This window comes from Equus caballus, chromosome 6 (genome assembly GCF_041296265.1).
Source record: "Equus caballus isolate H_3958 breed thoroughbred chromosome 6, TB-T2T, whole genome shotgun sequence".
NCBI lineage: Eukaryota > Metazoa > Chordata > Mammalia > Perissodactyla > Equidae > Equus > Equus caballus.
The window spans coordinates 25,659,406-25,684,466 of record NC_091689.1 but is presented as its reverse complement, the minus strand read 5'-3'; the positions used below and the strand labels follow the sequence as shown (position 1 = coordinate 25,684,466).

The 25,061-nt window shown below is 46.7% G+C and overlaps 1 protein-coding gene across 1 annotated transcript in view; it reads left to right on the top strand.

The window, feature by feature from the left end:
- The window catches only part of NDUFA10 (NADH:ubiquinone oxidoreductase subunit A10), a 63,268-nt gene that overhangs the window by 32,969 nt on the left and 5,238 nt on the right, over positions 1–25,061 (top strand). Inside the window, exon 9 of the mRNA XM_001500579.5 lies at positions 922–1,030. Within this exon, the coding sequence (XP_001500629.1) occupies positions 922–1,030 (109 nt within the window). The remainder of the gene's footprint in view (positions 1–921; positions 1,031–25,061) is intronic.

Sequence of the window (25,061 nt, the reverse complement as noted above, 5' to 3'; positions counted from 1 at the left end):
GCTGAGAGCCAGACACGTTTAAAGAACTTCCATTTGGGCCATTACAAACAGAAACGTCTTCTGCCATTATAACTCATTAATGGGAAAGTGGCCATTTAAAATAATTATTTTCTTTGTTTTGAGCCCTTAAGAAAGGAGGATTTATTTTAATATTTCTTTCTAAAAGCCCCCAAAATGCTTTTCATCTTCAAGTATAGTGCTTATATTCAGACTAAATTTAAAGTAGGCAAATTGTAACAAAGTATAAATATTTTAGCATTCAGCAAAATAAAATGGTGAAACAAGGAGAGTATCCTGTGATTTGTGTTTATTGGTGCCAAGAGAAGCAGAGTGTTAGACCTTTTCTAGGTGGGGTGCGGGCTGTCCTGTGTGGGAGTTCGCCCCCACCCCCTTGCCCTGCCCTTGAGTTCCATGTAGCCCTGTCGGCTTTTGCTCCTGGATCCCTCAGCTTCTGTGGCAAGACGCTGTGTTGTAACCCTAGGGGGACGAGAGTTAACTTGCTGTTTCTTCTACTAAGATTCATTAATTTTGCAAATTTTTCATGAGGGCCCACTATGCGCACGGCACTGTAATATATGGTGTTTGTTTTGAGCTTTTTATTCCCGCTATTCCTGTGTTTGAAGCACACTATGTATCGCTCCTTTTTCATGTTTCCAAACTCCACATTCCTAAAAGGTAGTTATCTGTGGCCAGCGAGGCTTTTGAAAGGTTCTGAAAATCACTTCCAAGGAGCAGCTCGACGCAGACCAGATGGTCTCTGGGGTGAAAGCTTTGCTTCGAGGTGACTGCTGGGGAATGAAAGGCCTTTACTGGAATGTATGAATTTTTTAATATTGTTGTATTAAAATATCTCCCGTATAGCTTATTTTATCATACTTATTTTGATGGGGTAGTGTGATTTGTATTTGCCTTATGTTTCAGGGTTCAGAATAAGTTGGAGGTGCTGAATTACACAACCATTCCTGTCTATCTCCCAGAAGTCACCATTGGAGCTCACCAGAGTGACCGCGTCTTCCATAAATTCACAGAGGTAAGGCCTCGCGAGCTGGGAGCTGACCCTCAGCTTCATCTCCAACAACTCCTCACAGTCACTTCTCTGAAAAGTGGTTTTTGTTGTTTCTTGTTTGTTTATTGTAGTGAAAGAGCTGTCTTTTCTTGAAACGATTCAGCTTGTTTTCCCTTATCGCTGTGTGTACAGCTGACGCATTCTTCGTACGCAGGGCCCCACGCAGTGGGCTGCTCTTCTGGGCAGCATGTGTTGCAGACGGTGCTCTTTGTCAGCTTGTTATCTTGATACAAAAACGTTCTCTGTTCTTTAGTTTTTATTTACGTTTCTCTAATGTCAAGTTTTATTTCTGGTGTTGCCTCACTCTCCATGGGACGTCTGTCCATAAATGATGAAGACGTGTGTTCTGCAGAAGGCCCTCGGTGGATGGGAGAGTGCAGGGCGGGCAAGGAGAGCAGGGGCAGGAGCGAGGGCAGAGGTTGGGAGGGTCAGACTGTTGTATTGATCTTCTTAGCTGATTTCCATACCTTTGTGGTGAGTTATTTGTTTTCAGAATGGTTTGGAGAATCATTTCAGGCAAGATTCCATGAACTTAGAGTACACTGTCAGTTCTGTTTTGGAACCTAGCAGGTGCATGAGTGCCTTCTCAGAGAAGCCTGGTGTCAGTGGGTTAGTAAGAACCTGATCCGTTTCCACATCAGGTGTGGTTGGTTTGTTATTGGGAAATGTGTGAAATGGTTGGATCTAAATCAGACCTCCAAGCTAAGCAGTCAGCATTTAAATAAGTTGAAATCTTAGTTAAATATTCCTGCATTACTCTAATTCTCTGATTGGATGCTTGCCAACGGCTGGAATTGCCAGTTGGATGTCCGAGTATATCCCACGGCTTTCTTTCTTACTTGAGATACTTGGCGTCTTTTCTTAAATTTTTTTGGTTGATTTCAAAGTGATTTTATTCAGTGTAGAAATGTTGGGAAATACATGAAACCGTAAAGATATCCCTCAGCGGTACCTACATTCGTGCCTGTTTCTTTCTACCCTTGTGCGTGTGTGAGGGCATGTGTAGTTTCGCTTTCTCTGTTTGCCTGGAGTCGTGAGGGTCCATGGCTCCGTCAGTGTCTGGGTGCTGAGCCGACTCCTCCCTGCAACTGGGGCCCTGTTTGCTGCTTTGCAGAGACCAGAAAGCCTGCACGGGGTCAGCTTCCCACTCTGCATCTAACAACTCTCTAGGTCCTCCTGAGACATCTCACCGGTGGCTTTGCTTTCTTCTGTCGTCACAGCTCCTGTCCCTGTGCAGGCCACCTCCATCTTACTTGCTTGTGTCCTGCAGCTTCCTCCATGGTCTCCATGTCCAGTCTCTCCCTCCAGCCCCTCTTCCGGAATGCAGAAGCAGCCGTGCTAATGCAGACCCGAGAGTGCGGGTCCCGTGCCTCCAGCCCCTCCATGGCTCCCGTTACCTCCGGTCGAGTCCAGACCGTGCACTAGGGATGCTCTGGCTTCTGTGTCTTCTTCTCCTCCTTCATCACGCCCCACAGGGCACCCGTAGCCTCAGCCGTGTGGTCTGTTATTCCCACCACTGGTGCTGGGGGCTCTAAAGTGGTACAGACAGAGAATCTGAAAACAAATAGATAAGTAAATTGCCTAGTGAGAAAGTTTTACCCTTTTAAATTTTTAAAAAATTCTTCTTTACGTCAGAGTATTGATTTACTGATAAGATGTGTTGAACGTCTCTATTACTCCTGATGATCTTACTTTTAAACAAGGAGGCAGCAGGCGGCAAGCTCCAAGGTCTTGCAGTCACTGGTCTGTGGGTGGAATTTAGTGTCGTAGCTTTGTTTTTGTAGTTTTTTCTTATGCTCTGTTGTTTACAATGAATGGTGCTGGCTTTCAACTTGTACTACTGATACAAAGTTTCCTTTTAAAATAAACTTATGTACAAAAGGGATTTCATCTTTTTAATGTAAGCAGTAGTACATTTGGTACAGAGCTGTGACGCGAGTGGGGAAAGTGGCCTATTAGGTGCCGGACCTGTCCTAGGCCCTGGAGACAGAGCAATGCATAGGGTGGACAAGAACCCCTGCCCTCATGGAGCTTACATCCTAGTGGAAGGAAATGGAAAAGAAACAGAAAGTAAAACAGGGAAGATGTTAAATGATGGTGACAGGTGCTGTGGAGAAAGTTAAATTCCCAGAAGAAGGCAGGCAGGGCCGTTGTGAGGCAGGGGAGTAGAATTTACAAAGTCTTGGTCATCGCTGGGAGGCCTCACGGGGGAGGTGATGTGTGAGCCAAGAGCTGCAGGAGGTGAGGGGAGCCAGTGGGGACGTGGGGGAAGAGGCCCAGGGACAGAGGTGAGGCTCAGCGTTTCTGGCACATTCAAGACCTGGGAAGGAGGCTGCTGTGGCTGGAGCAGAGGGAGGGAGGGAGGGGACAAGGTCGTAAGAGAGAGACCGTGAAGGCCTCCTGGCTGTCCTCTGTGGGACGTTCTGTGTGACATACTTTGTAATGGGGATGTCCTGGTTTCTAATTGGAGATTAGATTGAATAGGGGCATGGGTGGGAGCAGGGAGATTAGTTAGTGGGCCATTAAAGGAGTGCAGGTTGAGAGATAATATTAACTTGGACAAGGGTGGTCATCGTGGAAGTTTCGGAAAGTGGTCAGATTGTGGATGGAACCCACAGAATCTGTTGAAACTTTGTATTGGGAAGTGAGAGAAAGAAGGAAGCTGATTGCTAGGTTTTGGGCCTCAGGAACCAGAACTCTGGAGTTGGAATTGGGAGATCCTGGGAAGACGCAAGAGGTAGGGGTTCCAGGGAAACATCAAGACTTTGTTGTTGGACGTGATGAGTTTGAGATGCTTAATTATACCCAAGAGGAGATGTTGAGCAGGTAGTTATTGATAATCAGTTTGGAGTTTGGAGGTAAGTGAGGGATGTGACTAAGAAATCTAGGGGTTGTCAGCGTGTGGTTGGCACTGAAGTCATGGTACTGGTTGAGCTCACTGTAGCAGTGTAGACAGAAAGGAAGGGCAGAAGGTTAAGAGGTGGCGGAGACAGCAGAGAACCAAACAAAGTCACTGTCTTCAGGGAGCTTACATTTTAGTATATGTTTATTTCATCAACTATCTTTATAAGTGGGGGACTGTTAATGTCAATAGGAGTCTAATTTCTTCTGTTAACATATGTCTATTTATGAAGTGTAAGTTTTGTATTTATTTCTGTCTGTGTATAAGCAAGAAAGAGTGAGCCAGATTACCCACACTAAAGTGGGAGTGGTGCCCACAACAGGTGGGTCTGGCCTCGTCTTGCTGGTAGTCGGGAGCGGGGAGTGCCCTTGTCAAGCATGGGTGGGCATGTGAGCAACCTGGAGAGGCCCAGCAGTGTGCTCCTAAAGGATGCAGCGGCCTGACTGCCGCAGAGGAGAGCCCCTGGCACAGGTGCCGTCGCCTTGCAGTGGGTGAGACCTCAGGTGACACTGTCACTGCTGTAGTGAGACACCGCTAGCGTGAATAAACTTCCCGTTAACCCAGCGCCCAGGCTGTCCTGACGACAACTAGGGGAAACATAGCAAGTTTCAGAAATTGTCTGCATGGAAAATGGACGTTTAGAAGTCCTGTCATATAAAAGGAAAAGAAAAATGCATGCCAGTAAATAATGACAGTTTTCTATCTTTCTGGTTTGTGTACCCCCTTTTTTTTCTTGCCTTAAGACACTGGATGGCTCTCTAGTTCATGATTGACTAGAAGCTGTGACAATGTCATCTGGCCTTGTTTCTGATCTCGTGGAGAAAGTCTTCGGTAACTCACCAGGGAGCTTTATGTTTCCTATCGGTTAATTGTAGACACTCTTTCTCAGATTAGGGATGTTCTATTTTATTAGTGGTTTCTAAGGAATTTCTGCTATGTGTGGGTATTGAGTTTTATCACATGTTGTCTGCCATGGGTGATTTTTGTCCTATTTCTGTTAATGTGGTCAGTTATATTGATTGATTTTCTAAGGTGAGACCAGCTTGATTTCCTGGAATAAATCCCACTTGTGTGTATGTTATATTCTTCCTATGTAGCTGAACATAATTCACATATTTAGTTAGGGTTTTGTGTCTATATTCCTGAGAGTTTGGATGGCAGTTTCCCTTTCTTGTAATACCCCTGTCAGATTTCCTTGTTAGGATCATGTTGACATCATGCACCACGTGGAGACTGGGCCCTCGTTTGTTATTCTCTGGAAGAGTTTGCATAAGGTGCCTTCGCCTCTTCCTTCAGTGTTGGGAGGGATTGATCGGTGGAGTTCTGTTGGAATATTTTCAATTAGATTCCACTTCTTTAATAGATACAAAATATTCAATAGTCTTTTCCTTCTTGGATTAGATGTTGAAAGCTGTGTTTGTCAAGGAATTTGCTCCCATTTCATTTAAATTTTATAATTTCTTGGCATGAAGTTTTTCAAATGACCTTTTTTCTGTTTTTAACTTGGTCGGATCTGAGGATCACTCTCCCCTTCTTCATCCCTGTGGGTGGTCCTTAGAGTCTCCCTGCTTTCCTCTTGGAAGGAGGTTATCATTCAAGAGACCAACTTCTTGTTTGGTGTTTGCTGTTACCCATTCTGAGTCACTGACTGTTTCTCTTTATTTTTCCTCTTTCATTTGCTCTTTTTCTAACTTCTTAAGATGAATAGGTGGATCAGTGTTTCTCAGCCTTCGGATTTTTGCGTTTAAAGCTAGACACATTGCCCTCCAAATTTGGCTTAACTCAATCTCATAATTCTCGATGTTATGTTTTCATTATCATTCAATTCAAAATATTCTCTAATTTTAATCTGGTTTCTTTTTTGACCTCTATGCTAATTTGACTTATATGATACCACTTAAAAGCAGTTGGAATCTTTCTGATTTTCTTTCTCTTGTGAATTCCTGGCTTAATTCCGCTCTAGTCAGAGACATGCTCCACGTGATCTCAACCCTCGGAAAGTGATTGAGGCTCACTTTTTGGCTCAGCATTTGGTCGCTTTTGGTAATATTTCATGGTCCTCAAGGAGAATGCCTGCTTTGCCATGTCGTGTGCAGTGTCCTATTAGTGTCAAGTGAGGAGAAGTCTGTTAATCCCATTATTCAGATTGTGATTATCCTTCCTGATTCTTTCAGTTCCTTCCTCTGTCAGTTTCCTGTGAGAAGCGTGTGGAGATCTGCCATTGTGTTTGGATTTACTCATTTGAGTTGCATCAGATTTTGCTACATATATATTTTGAGGCTGTACGGTTGGCCCTCCGTATCTGTGGGTTCCACACCTGTGGATATGGAAGGCTGACTAAGGGACTTGAGCATCCATGGATTTTGATGTTTGTGGGGTCCTGGAACCAATTCCCTGTGAATACCAAGGGGCAACTGTATCATTAGCATAGCTACGTATTTGTAATAGAGTTACCCTTTCATATGTTGTGAATTTTCCTTGTCATCTTTACTAATGTTTTTTAGAGTTTATTTTATTCAGCACTTATGTAGCATCTGCACCTTTCTTTTGCTTAGTGTTTGCATGGTATAGCCTTTTCTACATCTTGTAACTTCAACCTTTCTCTTTCTTTATATTTCCGGGGGACACCTTGTAAGCTGAAAACGGTTGTGTTTTTAGTTTTTGTCTAGTCTTAATACTGGGAATATTTATCTGTTCACATTTTAATGCGATTACTGATATATCTGTGTCTAAATAGCTTCTTTTGTATTTTTCCTGCCTGTTCTGTGTTTTGCTCCCTTTCTTTTTTGCTGCCTTTTGGATTAAGTGGTTTTATTAATATTTTTATTCCATTCCCCCCGCTTGCTAGTTATCATTCTTTTCCTGGTTTTAGTGGCTAAGCTGTTAATTATAATATTCACCCTGGGTTTGTTAAAATCTAACATTAATTAGTAGTTCTCTAGTTCCAGAACAGTGCCAGGATTTCCGCAGCTCTCGTCCTGGTGCTGTTTTTGTCATAGATCCCAATTTCCCATATACTTGCAGCCCTCAGGACATCGTGGTTTAGCGTTGCCTGATCGGTGCTCGGGCTGGCTCACCTGTGCTCCGCTCTGCTGCTGCTCCTCGCTGTCCTGGTCCCCCATGCCTCCTCTGAGCATCATTGTTGTTCTGCCTGAAGAATCTTTGCTGACAACAAATTCTCAACACTAATTGTATAAAGTGGTCTTTATTTGATCTTTATTTTGTCTATTTTTTATTTTGGACGTTTCCAACTTACAAAAATAACAAGAATAGCAAAATAACTTCTTCTGAACCTTTGTGAGTAAATGATCAACATGATGCTGCATTGTCTTCAAACACTCTAGTCCAGAGGCTCTTGAAGCATGGTCCCTGCATCAGCATCGCCTGGGCACTCGTTCGGACTGCAAGTTCTCGGGCCCTTGTCCAGGCCTGCGGGCTCAGATCCTCTGGAGAGGGCCCACGAATTGGTTTTAAGGAGTCCTCCAGTCAATTCTGAAGTGCGCTAAAATTTGATAACCACGGCTTTGATGTGTGATTCTTACAAACCAGACGTTCTCCTGCACAACCACAGCACAGCCATCAAAATCAGGAAATTAACATTTGCACGTTACTACCTCTGATCCCTAGACGCTGTTCACGGGTCATCGTTCTCCCAGTATGTTCTGTAGTTCAAGAGGATCCAATCCAGGGTAATAGATTGCATTTAATTACCTTGTCTCTTTAGTCTCTTTGGATCTGATCACATCCTCGGGCTTTCCTTGATATTGAAGACTTTTGAAGATTACAGGATAGTTGTTTTTTGAATGTCTCTCAACTTGATCTTGTTCACTGTTTCCCCATGATTAGATTTAGGGTATAGATTCTTTTATAGGAATGTCACAGAACTCAGTACATCTTATCAAGGAGACATGATTCCCATTTGTCCCGTTACTGGTTATATTAACTTTGATCACTTGACTGGGATGGTGTCTTCACTGTAAAGTTAATCCTTTACTCCTTGTAATTAATAAGTATTTTCAGGGAAAATACTTTGAAACTATGTAAATATCCATTTCCTCCTCAAACTTTCACTCAATAGTTTTAGCACCCATTGATTTTCTTGGCTAAATTATTAATATGATGGTTGCCAGATTGTACTTCTCCTAATTGAGTCATTCTTTCTGCATTATTTGTTAGTATTCTACTATTCAGAAATGCTTTCTCTTCTCCCTGTGTGTTTGTTTATCTGTATCACCATGGACTCCCAGATTCCTATTTTATCCATGTACGTCTGTGTCTATTTCTGTGTCTGTATGTGTGTTGACAACTAGGAATTCATATCAATACCTCCAATTCCAGTGTAACCCAACAAGGTGCATTCTAGTTTTCTTCCGTTCCCTGTCCTTCTCAGATAGTGAGGCGCCTGGCTGCCATCACCTCAGTGTGTCTACTTGCTATGTCAGTGCCCACAGTGTGTAAGCAGTTTCCTGCCACTGCTGCCACTGGCCACCTACCTCTGCTAGCACCGTGTTTCCCCAACCCCTGCCAGTGTCCCCTTGCCACCATGTGCATGCAAACCTTGTCCAGCTCTACATCCTGGCTTTTGGGCTAAACTGGAAAGGAAGGAAGATTGTCTTCATTCTTGAAGGACATTTTCATTGGGTATAGGACTCTAAATTGGCAACTATTTCCTTTCAGCACTTCGAAACTTCCAGTATTTTGTTCTTCTAACTTTCCTGTTTCTTCTGAGAACTTTGCTGTTCCTCATTAAAGATAGTGTTTCTTATTTCTCTGGCAGGATTTTAAAATTTTTTTAGGAGGTTTTTCTGATTTGGATTTGAGCATTTATACTATCTAAGGGTGCTGTACTATCTAGGGGTACATGTGCATCTCTACTTTTGTCTGCACTTTGCTCAGGGTCCACAGCACTCTGGCTGAGACTCATTGTCAGCTCTGGGAGTCTTGCTGGTGCCTCTTCAGTATTCCTACACCCGTTTTCTCTCTGCTCCCTCAGGCTCCACTTACCCACGCTGGGCCTTTTCACTATGCTCTGTGTCCCTTGTGCTCTTCTCTCTGTTTTTCATCCTATTTTCTCTGTGAGCTTCAGCCCAGATACATTCTTCTCATCTGTCTTCCATGTTACTAATCTTTTTGGCTCTTTCTAGTCTGTTTCTAGACCTGCATTTCCTATATTTGGTTTTTAATTTTAATCATAGTCCTTTTTGAGTCTAGAATTTCCATTCTTTCTTGCTAAAGTCATCTGGTTTCTTGAACATACTAATCGCAAAGTTCTCTGATAACTGCTTTATCTGCGCCTTGTTTAGATCTGTGTAAATTATCTGGTTCTCCCCGATCCTTTCACTTTTGGTCATTTAATTTTGTGTTTTGGTATGGCTGGTATTTTTTTTTAGTGCCGGTCATTATTTGAAGAATTGTAGAGAGAGTTTGAGGCTTGGATGGTGCTGTCTTACTCCTGGGAGGGCATACTTAGTGTCTTCTGGCAGGCATGTAAGTTAGGGCAGGTCGCCTGAGTCCTTACAGAAGTGAAGCTGACTGACACTGAGCTTAGATTTCGTGAGGTGAGTTTCCTGGTTACCCCTCCTCGGAGGCACTTTCGGTGGATCCCTGCCTCCAGGTGGGTCCTGACCTACAGTTCGTCTCCGTGCTCCCCTCACACTGCTGAGAGCTGCTGGCTTCTCAGGCTCCCAGCTGCCACCAGAGTACAAGGGCAGGACCCTGGGGAGGGAGAACCAGCTGACCACACAGCTCACTTCTTTTGCTTTTTTCTCCTGGGACCTTGGAACCTCAGCCCCTCCCTATCTCCATGCCTTCACGCAGACTTTTTATATGTTGTCTGTCTTTCCTGGGGGCTTAGGATGGGAACGTCAGTCTGTACTAGTCCATCAGAAGCTGGACATATTAGCCATTTTCACCAGTGACATGAGGAAAATATTTGGCAGTTTTTCATCATTCTGTGTTTTGATCTTATTTTTAATTTGTGAGCATTGAAGAGATCTACTATATTGGACTTATGATTTCAATTAGATGTTTAGAAATGTTGAATTTTTTTTTTTTTTGAGGAAGATTAGCCCTGAGCTAAATCTGCCACCAATCCTCCTGTTTTTCCTGAGGAAGAGTGGCCTTGAGCTAACTTCCATGCCCATCTTCCTCTACTCAGAGCATGGCTTGACAAGTGGTGTGTAGGTCTGCACCTGGGATCCAAACCAGCGAACCCCAGACCGCCAAAGCGGACCATGGGAACTTAACCACTGTGCCACCAGGCCAGCCCTGGAATTTTGAAATTGTTGATCAATATTTAAATGACTGGGGAAATCTAATTTTTAAAATTCCTAAGTGTTTTTAAAAGTAACTTCATTTTTTAGAAGTTTTAGATTTATAGAAAAATTGTGAAGATACTAAAGAGTTCCCCTATACCCCACATTCAGTACCCATGTTATCAACATCTTATATCAGTATGGCACATTTGTTACAATTGATGAACACTATTGGTACATTATTATTAACTAAAATCCACACCTTATTCAGATTTCCTTAGGTTTTCCCTAATGTCCTTTTCCTGTCCCAGGATTGTATCCAGGAGACCATGTGACATTTGGTTGTCATGTCTCTATAAGCTCCTCATGGCTGTTCTCAGTTTCTCACTTTCTCAGACTTCCCTTGTTTTTTAAAACTGACAGTTTTAACAAGTCCTGGCAGGTAGTTTGTAGAACGTCCCTCAGTTGGAGTTTGTCTGCTGTTTTTCTCACAGTTAGCCTGGGTTATGTGTTTGGGGGAGAAAGGCCACAGAGGTGAAGTGCATCTTCATCACATTATGTCAGGGTACACAGCACTGCTGATGGTGACCTTGGTCCCCTGGCTGAGGTCTTGTCTGTCAGGGCTCCCATACAAATGTTCTTTATCCCCTTTCCAGAAAGTCACTGTGCCTACCATGGGCTTTATGTTTATCCATCGAGTAAGAATTGCGTGAATATTAGAGGAATGTTGGTTTTTTTAAAAGAAATTCAGTCACTTGATATTAAAAAAATGAGCATTGAAACTAGATAGAATATAGGTAATACTATTTCTCTTCCTTCACTTCAGAATTCCCTGTGGACATTAAAGACAGGAGCAACGGTTGTTAACAGATTTCTCCCTAGAAAGCGCATCGTGGGCATATAAAGATGAGCGAACAGAGCCCTTGTGTTGATTTCACAGGCAGCTGTTTCAGTCTGGGAAGATTTGTTGCTGCTCAGAAAAGGTCCCCCCCCCATCCACCCAGGTTGCAGAGCTCATTTCTGGAGATTCTCGGTGAGCGGCCACTGAGGCCGACCTGCCTCCAAGACGACCCCCTGAGACAGTGGTGGGTTTGCTGCTGGGGCGAGGGGCAAGTGAGGAGGTTGGGGACATTGCAAGGATTTCTTTCTTTCAAGAGGAGGACTCCTTTGGTGTTGGAGTGAGCGCTTCTGTGCCCGTCGTTTCCTGCTCCGGGAGCTGATGGGTATTCCTAGGGCAGTGGGCCTCAGGTTGGCCACCCTGGTAGGCAGTTCTCTCTTTCTAGGAGAAAATTTTTTTAGTGTTGAAAATGTGTGTTTTAGCCAGCCTCCACTGAAAACATGAGAAGTTTATATAATCCCAATTAATGTTATAATGGTAGTAAAGTTACTGAAAACACAGCTCATAATTTCATGAGAAACTTAAGTGTGTTTGCACTGTGCTTATAGATACACTTAGGGAACATGAGCATGGTGTTCTCGTATTAGAATACATCCATTACATATTATGCATATTTTATAGTAGATGTTGAACTTGTTGATACTTTGTGGTTAGGAATCATTGGGTAGCACTTCTAATTCTTGGAAAAAGGAATAGTGCGTTGGCCTTTTGTTTCTTAAATTAAGTATTATAGTCTCCTTTTCTCTTTAGGATCTTTCTGGTCTTTCTGTCTTTGGTGTTTTGTAGTTTAACCAACATGGGTCTTGATTTAAATTATTTTTAGTTAATGCCAGTACTTTCTGAATCTTGTTGTTAGGATCTTATTCCTTGCTTACATTTTCAGTTGCTTCTCTTTGTTTAAACATTTTAGATATAGTCACCTTATGTCCTCTATCTGGCAGTGTCAGGTTTGGAAGGCTGTCTGACTTTGCCATTTATTGTTCCCCCTGATTCTTAACCGTGGTGGCTTACTTCCTTCTGCATTTGGAAGACTTTGGATGCTGGGTTCACACTGTGTGGGCATCTGTCGCTGGCATTTAGCAAGAGCAAGCCTCTCCTGAGGAGGGCTGCCAGATCCAACATAGGAGGCCCAGTTAAGTTTGAATTCAGATAAACGGCTGGTACTCTTCTGCTCTGAGTACGCCCAGATATTGCATTCAGTTGGGCGTCCTTCGTTGCTTGCTGACTCTGGCAGCCCGTCCCCTGGAAGGACTGTGCTGCTACTGGGCCTGAGATTCATGGGCACAGCGTTTAAGTTTCCTTCGTTGCCCGTGGGATTCCTGGCCCTGGAGGTTGTTTGAATTGGAACTCGCACACCTGTGTGGGGACAGGCTGTGGTTGTGAATTCTCCAGGCCCCAGCTGAGACCTCCTTGCTGGCAGGGGCTTTCTTCTACCTCCCTTCCCTGAGGGTGCAGCCCTCAGGAGCTGGGCTCCTGTAAGAAGTCGCTTGCAGCTCCCCACCTTGCACACAGGCGCCCTTCCTTCTGCCTCCGGCAGCTCTTTGCATGTCCCCAGGGCAGCTGGGGCGTCAGCTCCCGCTCTGGTTTTCAACTCGCTCTTCATCTCCAGCCCCTAGTGATTCCTTGCGGAGCTCAGCAATGCATCTAAAAGCATTTCTAGACATTTTACACCAAGAGGTTTTTCAGGATATCAGGGCTGCCGTTTTGCTGGAAATGGAAGGCTCCTGTTTTTCTTTATGATCTAAAAGCCTATTTTGGTGCTGGTTCTTCCTCTGTTCCTTCCACAGAGGATCTGAGTTGGAGGCTCTGCATCCCTCTGTGCTCAATAGGTATTTGCTCAGTGAACCCCCAGGATGGAGAATTCATTCAGTCCCCAGCCCTCAAGCCCTAGAAGGGAAATCTGGCTGACAGAAGCATTCTTATTTTCTGTTATAATCAGAGAATTCTATCCAGGAGATGTATCCAGGCACCTTGGGAACACTAAGGTATGAAAAATAACGGTTGATCCCTAACACTTGCTGCTCCGCTGATGTTAGACACACATACCCCGCCAACACTGTCATCTCAGTGTTTCACATTTCTTCACGGTCACTCAGCACATATTTCTTGTGCCACGCACTGTCTAAGCATGTGGAATAAAACAAAGCCCTGCTCTCAAGGAGCTTCCATCCTGGTGGGGAGGGGCAGCTGATAGAGTGATAGCAGGGCTTCTGAGTGCTACAGGGAAAATCAGGCTGTGTCAGGCAGCAGCTGTTCTGTAGAGTGAGGTGGTGGGCACCTGCAGACGGGCAGACAGGAGGTGGGAACAGGCTTGGTGTGTTCTAGGAATGGAAGAACCCTCCGTGGTGAGCTGGAGGTAAGGTTAGGAGGTAGCAGGGGCAGGACCAGGTAGCGGCTGTAGGCTCTAGTGTGGAGACCGGATGAAGTGTTCATGAGCCTGTAAGCCAGTGGGCTGTTCTGAGCGTGAGAGAAGCTGAATTACATGTTGGAAGGATCGCTGTGCTGGCATGTTGGATTTGACTGGGGCCAAAGGTGGAGGCAGAGAAAGAGGCAGTGCCTCAGGAGTCTGGTGAGAGATGACGGTGTTGGCTCTGCCCCCGGGACTAGCTCACCTTCCCTTCCCTGAGAGCCCCCACTAACAATGGCAATGTTGCCCTTTCCTTGTACTGCTGTATTTGTTCTTAGGTTTTCAAAACGGAATGCACTGTGGTTGAAGGATTCAAACATAGAGGGTGGTCAGGGAGGGGTGTGACTGCAGGGGGTGGGGAGGGTGGTGCCCAAGGTCCTGGCCGTCGATGTGGGTGTTGGTCTTACTGCTTTTCATTTAGACTTGTGTGTCTGGTCCTGGGAAGAGAGGAGGGGAGCGGGTATCGGCATCAGTGGGAATCTTATTCTCAGGTGAGTTAGTCGTGAGGTGGTGGCTGTGGGGACGTGGGGTCTAGGGGTTGCAAGACGGGCACTTGCTCCTTGTAGCAGTGGACTTCAGTGTAATGGCTCTTCTTTTAGGGCCTCAGGCACTTATTGATGGATATCTTTTGTTAACCCTTATGTTAATCAAATTCACTGAGTATTGAATGAGCCAGAAAGGGTGGCTTGCTAGAGACCTTCCCAGGGAGCAGCTGGAGGCCGGGGAGGCGCGCCTAGCCTGTGTGCACGCTGACGAAGCTGCGCTCCTAACCTCCGGGTTCGAAGAGAGCCCACGGCGTTCCCACATCCTTATCTGCAGAGCTCCCATCCTTCCATCCTTGGAAACTTGCTCATAGGTTTTAAACCAGGAGGAAGGCTGAGTTCTTCCCCAGCTGAGCTGCTCCAGGTGACTCGCCCACACCTGTTTCAGCACTTCATTTTAGCCACTAGCCGTCATCAGATTGTTCCACAGTCTTTCAACCCAGGCCTTTCTTCTTAGACTCACACTCAGTCAGTTTTCGTAAAATTAAATTCTGCACTTACAGTGACAGGTACAAGTGGCAGAGCTGCTGGGAACTGACCACGGACTCATGCCACTCAGGGGAGGAGCAGAGGTGTCTCAGCTCCCGAGGAGGAGTTCCTTTGCCCGCACAGTGTGCTGGCCTGAGCTGACCTGTGAGCCAGCAGATGGGCCGGGGGCTCAGGGATGCTGCTGCGGAGAGCAGGGCGCTGGTGAGGAGGACCCGGCTCCCAGAGTGCCAGGAGGCCCGGCCACGCGCTTGGCCCGGGAAGCTGGTGGAGGTGCTGCGGTACCTGGTCAGATGCTGCCAGAAGGTCAAGATTTGTGAAGGCTGAGCACACTGCAGCTGGTGAGCCTCGAGAGAACAGTTTCAGTGGAGTGACTGGGACTTTTATTAGCTTGTCATTTCGTTTTAACAGCTGAGCCATTCTCAGTGTGCTTATAAGCAAAAGGGCAGGTGCCAGTAGAGAGAGAGAGGCTGCAGAGGAGGGACGGGGCAGTTGATGGGCAGCGATTCCAGAGGCAGAGGAGGGGTCCCAGATCCACCCAGCAGGCCGTGGCCCGCCCCCTGAGGAGTCAGGAATGTCCCCCAGGTCCTGTGTCAGGGGCAGGGTCCATCCCCTGTGCGCGGAGGGCCTGTGAGGGAGAGTGGAGGTGCACTTTATAGGAGCTGGGACTTAGTCTTCAGAGAGAAAGAGTGCAGGTGCAGATTAGGGCTGTTTTCTACACCAGACAGAGGAACACCCCCTCTGTCAGAGGTCAGCTGGCATGCGAAGGGGAGAGCCAGAACCTGCCTGCAGGGTGCCATGGGGCCAAGAGAGCTGACATGGGCTCGTCGCTCAGACCAGCCTGGCATGGTGACCACACAGCACATGTTGGCTGCTGTCATCGAAGCATCATTGTTCCTTAGTTAGCGTCATGGGTGCTCGTTACAGGGCCGGGTCCAGACGTAGATTGTGGCTCTTTGGCTTCTTGTGTTTGTGTTGTCATCACCCAGGAGAGGCCCTGTGTGTGTTTAGCGTAGTGTGCACACGTGATGTGATAGCTAGTGAGTCTCCAGGATAGAGTCTCTGTGAAGATGTCTTGATCAGCTGGGGAATGTGCACGCCCCACAGCTAATGAACACTCAAGGTGTCAGATTCACACACAGTGGTTGGTGTCCCATGGATCCCGTCACCTGTGTGAGGACCTGCCTTCTCCAGGTCTCTCGGGAGCCTCTTCTTTCCAGTCAACTGCCCACTGGCGTGGAGACTCCAGGAATAGCGGCAGGGGAGGGGCAGAAGGCTGACCCTGCAAACCGTGGACGGTGCTGACCCGCAGTAGTGGCAATGTGTCCTGTAGAGGTGACCCCAAATGGGCTCTCTGGATCTCTGTCCCTTTGGCTGCCTGCCTGGATGTGTTGATGAATGGTTGACTTTGAAGTAGAGCGGGAATACAGCTGCTGGGGGCTGACAGCCTCCCTTCCTGTTGTCAAGCCTTCCTAACCCTGTCTCCCCTCACCCTGAGCCTTGCTGCCCCTCTGAGCTGAGGGGGCCCCTGGGGTGAAGATTCCCACTCCTGCTATGGCTGGACAGACTCAGAGGCACCGGGTCTGAGTCTGGGAAGCATCCGGTCACGGTGTCCAGCCAACTCATTTTGCGTCCTGGGGTTTCATAATTTTTACTTTTGCTTGACCTTGTGTAATTAGAGGTACACCACACATATTTGGGCGCAGCAGTCTAAGTGACTTGTGCCCCTTGAAGTGGGCCATATCCTGGGAGCTGATTTACTCGGGGGAGAGTCTGTTTTTCCCAGGACTTCTTCATGGGGCCTCTCAGCTCTGATGGCCTTGGAGTCAGACTTCCAGTCTCTGGTTCTGCACTGTGCAGATGTGGTACATTTCTATGGTGGCCACCACTTGTTGCTCTACAGAGCAATTAGAAGGCCTTGCAGCCTGTCGCTGGGAGCTCTCCTATTCTGTGTGTTCATCTGGTGCCCATTCATTGCACTCTCTGTGTCAGACACTGTGCTAAGAACACAGAGACAAAACCGAGTTCCTGGAGACTTGCCAACCGATGGGAACCACAGAAACGTGAACACAGAGTGTGACGTGGTTCCCGAGCGGTGGGGGACCGTCAGGAGGTGAGGAGTGCGCGTGTTGGGATTTCAAGGACCTAAGAAATTGGCAGGATGAGTAGAAGTTTGCCAGATCGGAAAGAGGCTGGGGGCCGTGGGTCTTCTTTGGGAGAAGGAGCAGCATTTGTGAAGGCTAGAGCCGTGAAGGGGCGTGGCCGACTAGGGCAGGGTGGCTGGTTTGGTGGCATCAGGGCACAGTTACATGACGGGAACGGAGGAGAGGCGAGGGGGAGAGGGGAGCTGAGTGAGATCCTGCAGGGTGGGTTTCATCCTTGTGCTCAGCCGCGTGGGGGGTTCAGATGTCGTCCAGCTGGAGAGGCCTGCGCTGCTGTAAAGAGAGGACGTGCGCCAGGGCTCGGTGATGCTTTGCAGGCTTTATAATTACTCATTGCCTGCAGGAAACCCTGCGAGGTGAATGTTAGAGAGGGAGATGGAGTGAGGCTCGGGGAGGGTAGCTCAAGGCGGCACGCTAATGAGGGGGATGTGGAGGATGGAAGTTAGGGGTGATGGTTCGGAGGACATCTTTTCTAGCTGTTGAGTGGCTTCTGTTGGGGAGTAGCGGGTACGCAGCATGGGCTAGATCCTCGGAGGGCCTTGCCGCTCCCTTCGTGGTTGGCAGTGGGAAGGAGGCGTGGACACTTGAGCCACGAGGTACTTAGGACTGATCTGGTAGTTGGTCTGCAAGGAGGCGGGGGGAGGCTGGTGGCAAGGAGGTCCCCTTGGAGGGAGGACTGTAGGATGGAGGTTGGCATGCCATGGGGTGAGAGGACGTGAGGAGAAGGGATGAGTAGAGAGAGAGGAAGCTGCCTCACAGTCCAGCTAACTGAGCGCCTGCTGTGTGCCAGGCCCATGCTGTTGCTGCAAGAAGGCACTATTGTTATTAGTCCCATTTGTAAATGAGCAGTGAGGCTCAGAGAGCTTGTGCTAGCTCCTCCAGCTCCGGGGAGGACAGTATGGCCTGTGGCCCTTGGCCACGCTGCCCCATTTCAGCCTGTGCGCACAACTGGACCGCTGGGCTGAATGCGTGCACACACGGCGGCTTGGGGGTCCTTGCATGATAGTTTATGTGAACATTCCCTGTTGAAGCGTTTTGGTGACACAAGGACACAGACTAGTGAAAAAAGACCTTTCAGAAGAGAAAGGATCTAAGATTTTCATATAAATAGCAGCATTTTTTAAAATTTTTGGTTTAGTTTGTTTTGTTGATCCTGTGACCTTGGCATTTTGATCAGTCCTGTCACTGGTCTGGCTGGAGTCCTGGTGGCTTTTGGCCATCCATCAGTAGTCCAGGTGACTGCCTGGGGAATCTGAAGTTTCACCTTCAGGGACGTTTGCAGAGGGACATGAGTACGTGGAGTCTGAGAAATGTTTATCGGCACAGGTTTCATTCGCATAACCGCCGATTCTGTGGTTGGAATTGGCCCTATAAACATTCATGTAAATACTGACTGTGCACGACAGGCTGCAGTTCTTTGAAGTCCTGTTTCCAACACCGTAGCAGGTCACTTTTTATTTCTGCGCAGTCCTTCTTGGGTAGACAAACTGTGAATTGGTTTCCACTTTACCGATGCAGTCTCTTTTCAGTTTAAGGAGGCCAGATGCTATTAAGATACTGTGCTCCCTCCATGAATCTGATCGTGTGCAAGACAGTTGCTAAGACAACAGAATCTTCTGTTTTCTCTCCTGCTATTTTTATTTCTTTACTATCTCAAGTTGTTTTCATTTTCTCTAGCAAGTTCTCCTTCACCGTTTTTGAAAATAGAGATGTTTAATAACTTTAATATGTTAACACTGTATGTTCTTGCCTTTATGAAATTCTCTTTAATAAAGACAAACTTGCAATAGTGGAAAAGCGTTAGGATCAGTGTATCTAAAATGCTGAAGAAAAGGTACAGACTTGACTGTTTTAAATTTCCTCTTGACAGTCAAACCTTAGGTAGAGCTTAATTTGGTATCTGCTTATTACATTAAAATCGAGGTTCTCAGTTTAGAAGTTGTTTCATTGACTGTGGAAGTAAATGCATAATACCTTCCATCTACCCTCCAGCAGTTGGGGCTGGAAGAGAGGTTGAGGTTTGCCCCACATCTGTGCTTCTCTCCATGTTCCGTGGGAAGTTCATCATTGAAATTCGTCATTAGCTTGTGTTTCCTGTTATTTATATTTCTACATATGGGAAATTACTAACATACATCCCTTGAAGGAGACAATTAGCGTGAAAGGTAAACTTTTACCAGGTGCCCTGATTTGTATGTAATTGCAGATTCCCGTGTGGCATCTGCTACAGAATGATGACGTGGTGTCCTACACGCAGTCTGACAAAGCAGGAGTGCCCCGGCTCAGCTCAGCGTGCAGTCACTACTTCTGTCTAGAATCTTTGGAAAGCATCCTGTTTTTAGGTATTTAAACAAGTGCTGGAGTTAGGAGCTTTTCTGGTATTCACAACTAATCTGAGTTAAGTGGGATTAAGACATTTAAAGTATGTGATATTGTGAGACTTATGGCGATGAAGATAGGAGCTAAATATGGGTGTATTTGTAATAGGATGTGGAGTTTGTGTGTTAAAATATAAGACACTTTTTTTTATTTTTTGAGTATTTTTTTTTGTTTTGATTTGGGTTTTTTTGGTGAGGAAGATTGGCCCTGAGCTAACATCTGTTGCCAATCCTCCTCTTTTTGCTTGAGGAAGATTGTTGCTGAGCTAACATCTGTGCCAGTCTTCCTCTGCTTTTTATGTGGGATGCTGCCAAAGCATGGCTTGATGAGCAGTGTGTAGGTCCACGCCCAGGATCCGAACCTGCAAACCCTGGGCCGCTGAAGTAGGGTGCATGAATTTAACCACTCAGCCACGGGGCTGTCCCAAGACACTTATTTTTAAAGTAAAAAGATTGTTCTTTTGAAAATTGACTTTGATAAAATGAGTTTTTTTGGAAAGTTGATTTCAGTTTTGTTACACTTGATTTATGCTTCACAGTAATGGAAAATTGGGGACATTGTATATCAAAGAAGTGGTGTTAAATAATTTCTACACTGCTCTTCTTTAAAATTAATGAAAATCTTAGCAGAGCTCATTAGCATTTATATGTAATGATGGAAAACAGGAGTTGGAAATTGGAATCCCCAAGTCACCCCAGAATTATTTAGCAGTTTTAAGCTCCTCAGGAAATCTAGAGAGAGCAGAGTCCGTCGTACTTAATGTAACCCACTCCCTACCCCTGTGGAGTAGAGCAGATCTGGAGTAGGCAAGGCTTTATTCAGTCCTTTTTACAAGTTCTCCTTTTACAGTAATACAGCAAAGGATTTGATGCTGGAATTAATACATATATTTTAGTCCCCCAGGAAAACTCTCTCAACTAAGAAACTCTGAGCATCGTTGAATGTCCCTGAGGTAACTACAAGGAAATAGAAGTTCTCCCATGACAGTAGGTTGAGATAAATACACGTAAAAGGTGATGAGAAAAGACAAGAGCCAGCCTTCCTGGGTCAGAGTGGACGGTGGGCCGTACCCTAGCATGTGCCCAGGATCCTCACAGCTGAGAACCTGAGCAGCATAGCTCAGTGTGTACTGATTGAGAGAGGAATGGAAAATGGGAGGGAATGAGTGGAATTCAGTAAAACCTAATAGAGGCTGCATATGATTGAGGGAGGACAGAGCTATTAGATTATTTTCAGAAGTTAACAGCATACTAAGAATTGCCATTTAATTCAGCTAATGTTTACATGTTGTAGTGGAAAAAAGATTCCTGGACTTGAGGATCAACGTATCTGGGCTCATGTTTCAGCCTGCCACCTGCCAGCCCAGTGACCTTGGGCAAGTCCTTTAGCATCTCCTTTTTAAAATGGAGATGGTGCCTACCTGCCTACCTCATGCTATCTGGATCACATGACATAATACTGGTGATAGGACTTTGTAGGCTGCACGTAGGTGTCATAAGAACACAAATGGTTGCATTGGGTATCACTTTAAGACAAGTATCAAAAGGAAAAGTATGGATTCGGGGTGTTCTGAGAAGCCTGAGCTCACTCTGATGGCGTCAGGAAAGCCCTCATGGAGAGTGGGGCGTTGTTGAGTGGCAGAAGTTCGGGAGGAAGAGATGGCTTGGGAAGGCGTTCCAGGAGAGCAGGTAGCTCAGGCAGGAAGTAGAGAAAAGACGTGACGGATGTGGGAAGAGCGAGTCAGCCGCACATTCCAGGAGGGTCTGCGTGAGGCCTTTGCGAACCTCCGTTTATCTGATGGGCAGATGCTATGCAGGGCTTTGGGGGGTTTCTCCAGGTGCTGCTGCCTGAGGGCATTGTACTGTCAAGTCAGCGCACCCACTAAGTGTCCTTTCCTACTTCATGGTTATTTTTCATGAAACTGCGATTGTTTTATGGTACTTCTTTCATGAGAGTAATTCTCTGATTGATAAATAACTGCATGGACTATGGCTAGGGCTGGAAGAATTAGGGGTTGTCCTAACGAAAACCGGAATCACTGGGCTAGAGAAGGCGGTCCATAAAATGAATGCGTCCATGACAGCCGTTGCTCTCGGTCAGCCGCGGGGCTCTCCCGGGCAGAGCGGGGTCCTCCAGCTGAGGGACGCGTTCTTTCTTCACGCTTCAGCCCTGCAGCAAGTGAGGTTCAGATTAACATCTTATTTTCCTCTTTTCCTGGCTCCTTTTGGATTAATTGATTATTTTCTCTAATTCCTTTGTTGACTTGTTAGCTACACCTCTTTATTTCATTGTTAATGATGCTCTGGGGTTTTACAGTACGCCTCTTTAACTTGTCAGTCTTGCCACAAATAATCTATAATGTTGTGTCACGTCACACATGATGCAAGCTCCTTCCAGGAGCAGCCTTCTTCCCACCTGCTCTGCCCTTTGCTATATTATTCTCGTGCATTTTACTTCTACACATGTTATAAACCTCACACTATGTGGCCATTATTTTGGCTTTAAACAATTGTCTTTTAAAGAAATTAAAATTTTTTCTTTCCTCTTTCGTTCTTCCCCATATAACTATCATTTCTGGCACGCTTCCCTCCGTTGTGGAGATCCAGCTTTCCAGGTGGCCTGAGAGCTTCCTCTGATAGCTGTTCGTATGGCCCGACTCTGGTCGACGATGAATTCTGTAAGCTGTTGTTTGAAAAGTGTTTATTGACTTCCATTCCATTTTAGTGGGTATTTTCATCCAGTATGGAATTTTAGGCTGACGGTGTCTTTTCTTCCAACACTCTAAAGCGAGTCCACAGACTCCTGGTTTGCACAGTTTCTGATGCGAAGTCTGAAGCTCTTCTTATCTTACCTGTTCTCCTTGTAGTACCCAATGGACCTTTTTTCTCTGGCTGCTTTGAAGACTTTCTCTTGATCTCTTCATCACTAGTTTTCAATACTTTAATTATTTTGTGCTCCTGTGTGGTTTTCTTTGTGTTTAGCCTGTTTGGGGTTTATTGAGTTTGTTGGATGTGAGGGTTTATAGTTTTCGTATCATTTGGAAAATGTTGGGTCATTATTTCTTCAGATTTTTTGTCTCTCTCACACTTTGGGGAACTCTAAGTACAGCTACGTTGGATGACTGACACTGTCCCACAGGTCACGAAACTCTGTTTTTTGGCCTTTTTTTCTCTTTGCCTTATTTTGAATAGTTTTTGATGCTCCATCTTCAAATTCATGATTCTCTTTGGTGGTTGTATAACATGCTGTTAATTCCATTGAGTTCTCCAACAAAGAGAAACCAAAATGGGATTAGATATGGAGATTCTGGAGGGAAAAGCCTGTGAAGGATAAAGGGGAGAGACCAGGGGGGGCAAAGAGAATCTTTAGTCCTAGATGCCAGTCTGACATCTGTGACAGGAGAGGGCAAGTAAGGAGGAGGGCGCAGGAACAGTCCAGGAAAGATTTGGTCCTGCCGATGGGGTGTCCTAGAGCCAAAGGCTCCTGTCGGGAAGAGTCCCACGTCCCACAGGAATCGGCTGGCATAGAACCTCTGCTGCTCAAGTGACAGGCTGAGCGCCTTGGGTGGGAAGGGTGGCAGTGGCATGAACAGGGCAGTGGACCCAGAGGGCCAGCAGCTGGGGCCTTCAGGCGTTTATACTCCCCAGCAGGACATCTGAGCATGTTTTCATGGCCACCACACCTAGCCAGTGGAATTTTATTTTAAGAATCCTATTTTTCTTTAGCTCTAGAAATTCTGTTTGGCTCTTTTTACATTTTCCAGTTCTCTCATTTTTCATTTAATTCCTTGAGCACATTGAATATTTTTATAATAGCTGTTTTAACGTCCTTGCTTCCTAATTCATCATCTTTGTCATTTCTGAGTTGGCTTGATTTTCCCCTGGTTTTGGGTTACAATTCCCTCGTCCACATGTCTGGAAATTTTTCGTTGGTTGTCATACATTGTGAATTTTATGTTTTTGAGTGCTACATTTTGTTGTATTCCTTTGAAGAGTGTTAGAATTTTTTCTGGCAGGCAGTTGAGCTACTTGCAGATCAGTTCAGCTTTGGGGGCTTGACGTTGAAGCCTTTTGGTGAGTCCAGAGTAGCCTGCCTTCCAGGAACGGGTCAGCCCAGTACCTGATGTGTCCCGGGAGTCTGACTGCGCGCGTGCAGTGAGCAGTCCCCTTGCTCTGTCTGCCGGGACTCAGCTGACTCAGCCCCAGGTGAGCTCTTAGAGTCGTTCACCTTGCAGCCCCCTGGACTGTCCTTCTCCTGGGGGTTCTCTGCCTGCTTCCAGGAGCGTTGCCACATGCAGGCACAAACTGGTGCTCAGCCAGAGGCCACCTGTGTCCCGTCAGACTGATGGGGCGCTGGTCTGCCTAGGTCCCTCCCTCTAGTGCTCTCCTCCACAAGCTCTAGCTACCTTGACCTGCATCTACCCCACTCAGCGTGGCCACCAGACTCAGTTTGTCCAGTTTGTAGATGCACATGGCTGGAGGGCGAGTCTACACCCTGTGACTCCCTCGTGGCAGGAAGCCACAGACCCTTACCTGGCATCGATTGGTCTGGTGGCTCTCACGTAGTCCTTCCCTAGCGATGGAACTGAAGGTCAAGGGCTGCTGGAGTCAGGGTGACTGCATCCCCTCCAGCTGCTCCTGCAGGGCACGCTCTGCATGGTCTCCTCGCCCTGGCTCCCCTCCTTCCTCCTAAACTGTTTCGTGTTCTCCGCTGACCCACGTCCTGTCCGTACCTGAAGCCTCTGTTCGTGGTGGTCAGGGAGGGTTTCTCCATCCTCTCCACTCCTCCAGCATCTTCCGTTCTTCTACTCTGGGCTCCTCCCACTTTCCAGCTTGCTTGATATATTCTGTATATTTTATGGTGTTAGAGAAGATGGAACTTTTATTCCTCTCTCTCCAAGCAGCTGGAAACAATGCTTCGTATGTAGAAGGAATTCAGAGTTTCTTCCGGGAGAAGGAGTGGAGATAGAGATTTTTCTCACCCAATTCTGTCTAAGCAGCTGGCATTTGAAGCTCTGTGTAGAGCGTCTCTGAGCTGTGTGCATGCGAGAAGCGCCCTGGGGAGCCTCCGTGTGTGACTCGGGCCTCCTGTAGCCGCCTCACGGCACAAACACCGCCTAGCTTTAACGTTTAGGGGTGGGCCTCTCCTAAAATCAGGACGCTCCCAGGGCTTAAAGTAGAGCCTCACAATCAAATTCAGTGGCATCGCTTCAGATACAAGAGCCCTATTCCAGCTGCCTCTGAAGCCCCACCCGAGGCTTGTGACTCCCTCAGTCCCCGCCAGCTCCGTTGCCTACCTCAGGGCCTGCGTGTGTGGCCCTTCATGACTGTTTGTTGAGTAAGTGAACTCACCCCAAGTAGTAAAATCAGCTTCAATGCCCTGCCTTCACCCTGCCCGCTTTCTTTTGGGAGAGTGGGCAGCCTATGTTTGCTGTAAGGAGCAGAGAATGAAGAGTTCAGGCTTTGCGGGCCGTGCAGCCAGTCACAGCCACTCAGCCCCGCTGTCTTAGCATGAAGCAGCCACAGCCAGTGTGCGGACGACGGCCGGACTGGGCTCCTAACTCAAAGCAGTCAGCGGCCAGACTTGCTCTGCCGACCCTGCTCTAGGCAGGGCAAGGCCCAGGGCCTGCTGTAAATCCCGAGAGAAGTGGGAGCCCTGAATCCCCCGCAGGAGAAGCAGCAGCCTCTGATCGGGACCAGAGTCATCCCCACGTTCAGTTAGGCACCTCATTGCTGCGTCAGCATCGTCTGCTTGCTGCTTGTTTTCTTCCTTAAGCGAGCAGTTGCACTTCTAGAAATTTTATCCGAAGCACATAAATCTGGAGGGGCACATCAAAGGGTTGTTTCTCATTGGGAAAACTCACTACCGTAGGGGTTGACCACATGGTTGCCATGCACCCGTAGGCTGGACTCGCAGGAATAGACGTGAGTGTGGCCTAGTGGTTAGGAGCAGACTTAGGAGCCAA